Source organism: Lynx rufus, unplaced genomic scaffold (assembly GCF_022079265.1).
Source record: "Lynx rufus isolate CCGP_SWC_20201006 ecotype Redwood Valley unplaced genomic scaffold, mLynRuf1.p SCAF_7, whole genome shotgun sequence".
Classification (NCBI taxonomy): domain Eukaryota; kingdom Metazoa; phylum Chordata; class Mammalia; order Carnivora; family Felidae; genus Lynx; species Lynx rufus.
The window spans coordinates 19,930,206-19,934,525 of record NW_025814889.1 but is presented as its reverse complement, the minus strand read 5'-3'; the positions used below and the strand labels follow the sequence as shown (position 1 = coordinate 19,934,525).

General features: G+C 50.2%; 1 protein-coding gene across 1 annotated transcript; it reads left to right on the top strand.

The window, feature by feature from the left end:
- The first annotated feature begins 259 nt into the window (after positions 1-259).
- SKIDA1 (SKI/DACH domain containing 1) lies at positions 260-3,031 on the top strand. The gene has a single exon (XM_047065314.1). It carries the CDS (start codon positions 275-277, stop codon positions 3,029-3,031), a length of 2,757 nt encoding a protein of 918 aa, XP_046921270.1. The 5' UTR covers positions 260-274.
- Positions 3,032-4,320: the final 1,289 nt, after the last annotated feature.

Sequence of the window (4,320 nt, the reverse complement as noted above, 5' to 3'; positions counted from 1 at the left end):
TTCCCTCTTTTTAAAAAAATACGAAAACCAAAAAAAAAAGCAAGAATCAAGTCAGTGTAATTTCATGTTTTGTTTTGTTTTGTTTTGTTTTTTTTCCAATAATTTTGCCTAGAGTTTGGCACTCCCTTCGCCGGGAATAACAGTCTTTGTTATTTTATTAGCAGGATGCCTTGAGACACACGCAGCATCTGGTGGAGGATTAACATACATACATGTGTATGTATGCGTCACGTATATATTTACTGCAAATGGTGGGGATCATTTAGTGCCCGAGATGGGAGACCTGAAGTCAGGTTTTGAAGAGGTGGATGGCGTGAGGCTCGGCTACCTCATCATTAAAGGAAAGCAAATGTTTGCCCTCTCCCAAGTCTTCACGGATCTGCTGAAGAACATCCCGAGGACGACCGTGCACAAGCGCATGGATCATTTGAAAGTGAAAAAGCACCACTGCGATCTGGAGGAGTTGCGGAAACTCAAGGCAATCAACAGCATCGCATTCCACGCCGCCAAATGCACTCTCATCTCCCGGGAAGACGTGGAAGCACTCTACACCTCCTGCAAAACCGAGCGTGTCCTCAAGACCAAGCGCAGGAGGGTCGGCCGGGCCCTGGCCACAAAGGCGCCGCCGCCAGAGCGCGCCGCCGCCGCCGCCAGCCCCCGTCCGGGTTTTTGGAAGGACAAGCACCAACTTTGGCGGGGCCTGAGCGGATCCGCGCGGCCCCTGCCAATCAGCGCGCAGTCCCCGCGCCCGGGCGCCGCCGCCGCGCGCCCCGCCGCCCATCTACCTCAGATTTTTAGCAAATACCCGGGCTCGCACTACCCGGAAATCGTGCGCTCGCCTTGCAAACCCCCTCTAAACTATGAAACTGCCCCGCTCCAGGGAAACTACGTTGCTTTTCACTCGGACCCTGCTTATTTTCGGAGCCTGCTGTGCAGCAAGCACCCGGCCGCCGCCGCCGCCGCCGCCGCCGCTGCCGCCGCCGCCGCCGCCGCCGCCGCCGCCTACTACCAGGCTTCGGCGGCCGGGCCCCAGCCCAAGGCGGCGGCGGCGGCGGCGGCGGCGGGCGCGGGAGGCCCGGTGAGCCTGACCTACCGGTGCAAGCGCAAGCGCGGGGGCGCCAAGGACTGCCTGCTCGCGCCCCACGCCGGCGCCCGCCGCCTGCTGCTGCTGCCCAGGTCCTACAAAGCCAAGGCGGCGGCGGCGGCGGCGGCAGCGGCGGCGGCGGCGGCCGCCGGGGCCACTTGCCTGGAGAGGTTTCATCTGGTTAACAGCTTCTGCCCGCCTCCCCACCACCACCACCACCACCATCACCACCACCACCACCACCACCACCGGGCCCAACAGCCGCAGCAGAATCACCACCCCCCTCATCACCACCGGCCGCAGCCCCATCTCGGCAGCTTTCCCGAGAGTTGTAGCAGCGACTCGGAGTCCAGCTCCTACTCGGACCATGCAGCCAACGACTCCGATTTTGGCTCCAGTTTGTCCAGTTCCAGCAACTCCGTGTCCTCGGAGGAAGAGGAGGAGGAGGGAGAGGAGGAGGAGGAGGAGGAAGAGGAGGAGGAGGAGGAAGAGGAGGAGGGGGGCAGTGGGGCCTCGGATTCCAGCGAAGTCAGCTCGGAGGAGGAGGACTCGTCCACGGAGTCGGACTCCAGCTCCGGCTCCAGCCAAGTGTCGGTGCAGAGCATCCGTTTCAGACGCACCAGCTTCGGCAAGCCTCCCAGCGTGCAGGCGCAGGCCAACTTCTTGTACCATCTGGCCTCCGCCGCCGCTGCAACCAAACCCGCTGCTTTCGAGGATGCCGGCAGACTTCCCGACCTCAAGAGTAGTGTCAAAGCCGAGTCGCCGGAGGAGTGGAATCTGCAGAGCTGGGCCCCCAAAGCGTCTCCGGTGTACTGCCCGGCCAGCCTGGGGAGTTGTTTCACAGAGATAAGGAACGATAGGGTATCTGAGATTACATTCCCACACTCTGAAATTTCCAGTACTGTAAAGAGAACTGACCTGACAATTAACTGCTTGGCGGAGGGGGCCTCTTCACCTAGCCCAAAGACAAACAATGCATTTCCACAACAAAGAATACTCCGAGAGGCTAGGAAATGCCTACAAGCAACTCCTACTACGCACTGTGCTGATAACAACACAATAGCTGCTAGGTTCTTCGATAATGATTCTTCAGGAGCAGCCGCAAATTCAGAAAAAGACTCCAAAATCCCTCATTGTGCTGAATTTGCTACGGATTTGTCCTCTTCCCAAACCGCTTCTGAGGTGGATGGAGCAGCACCAGCAGCAGCCACGAAAGCTGAGAATCCGTGCACTAACGCGGGCGACAAGACCTTGCCATTTCTGCACAATATTAAAATCAAAGTAGAAGACAGTAGTGCTAATGAAGAATATGAACCTGACCTTATTACAAATAAGCTTAAGTGCGAGTGCAATGATACAGAGGGTGAGTTTTACAGTGTGACTGAAAGTAAAGAGGAGGACGCCTTGTTAACCACAGCCAAGGAAGAAGGTTTTGCATGCCCTGAAAAAGAAACGCTTTCCTTAAACCCACCGGCTCAGAGTCAGGGCCTCTCATGCACTTTAGGTTCTCCAAAACCCGAGGATGGGGAATATAAATTTGGTGCCAGGGTGAGAAAAAATTACCGGACACTAGTACTGGGAAAACGACCCGTACTTCAGACACCTCCAGTCAAACCAAATTTGAAATCAGCTAGAAGCCCTCGTCCTACAGGTAAAACCGAAACACATGAAGGAACACTGGATGATTTTACAGTTATAAACAGACGCAAAAAGGTAGCCAGCAATGTAGCATCAGCAGTGAAAAGGCCATTTAATTTCATGGCAAATTTTCCTTGTCCACCATCACTCATTATTGGGAAGGATGGGGATTTGTGGCCGGCGTATTCCTTAAACACCACTAAGGATTCCCAACCTCCTCACAAAGCCCATCCTATATGGAAATGGCAGCTGGGCGGTTCTGCAATACCTCTTCCACCGAGTCACAAATTCAGGAAATTTAATTCATAAAAGTGTTTTGGAAGATATTTTCTTGAACCATATTACCTTCCTTTTGTTGTATAACTGCACAGGATGGTTTGTACAAGTCCATTAATGTGTTACACCCCTTTTGGAGCCCTGGTTTATCGCATTTTGAAGACAGAAATCGGATTACTTTTTTTCCATTGCGGGTTTTTTTTTTTTTTTTTTTTTCCTGGAGGAGGGTGGGGGCGGGGTGGGAGAAGGGTTGGTTTACATTCCACAGACTACTTCAGGCTAAAGACTCAAGTAAAACTCAGTTATTAAGGTAGAGCTGGAACACTTTACTGTTTCAATGCTAATAATGCACCCGGTACCTCAATTCAACTGCTACAAATAAATGTCAAAAGGTTGAATAATAAATATTACAATGAGCCATTAAGTTTATGCACTAGATTTCAGACCTGAAAGTGTAACTGTTAATTCAGTGAAAGTTTGTTAGGTTACGTGGTTACACAGTGAGGTAGAAAGAAGTTTCTGTGAGCCCAAAATGTTCTTTTCTGGAGCTCTTTTTTGTGGGGTATCTTTTTCTTTTGCTCCCCTCATTCCTTCTCCAAGAGTAGTTGCACTTAATTTTCTTCCTTCCTTCCTTTCTTCTTTCTTTCTTTCTTTCTTTTCTTTCTTTCCTTCTCTCTATCTCTTTCTTTCTTTTTTTGAGTGGAAAGATTGGGGAGTCCTGCTTGAATGCTGGTAAAAGCTGCCTCATATATGCTGAGTAAAAGGAATATGAGATTGCTTTTTTTTTTCTTGTAAAGGATGGGATTTTACTCCTTGCAATTGGAAAAAGTCCTTTTTGTGTTCTCACCCAAAGGTTATAAATAAGGTGACTCTTATTCACTATTGTCCTGCTTACCTTGTGGTCTGACTCAAGTTTGACTCCTCAAACTTGCAAAACAATTAAATAGTTCCCTTAATAGCAGGATATTTTATGGTCTGACTCTTCATAATGACAGAGCAGTAAATACAACCGAGAGAGAAAAGTACAATGGGTCAGAGTTCTAAGCATATCCCCAATGAAAAATAACAGTTATTTTAGGGCTCTTTGGTATCAGAACTCAGGCACTTGGGTTTTATTACCTTTTACTTTTTCCGCATCTCTCGAAACTTCTGTTTTCAGACCATCCTGTGACAAAGCAGGAGAGTTTCTACTGCAAGTGACAATCAGAGGTGACTATCTATATTTGCACTTAAAATCAAAGTAGTTCAACATGCAAATGGCTAGGGTCTAGCCCTTGGTAAGGGCCATGCTGGTGTGCTATCTTGTGATGATGGAAGCAGCA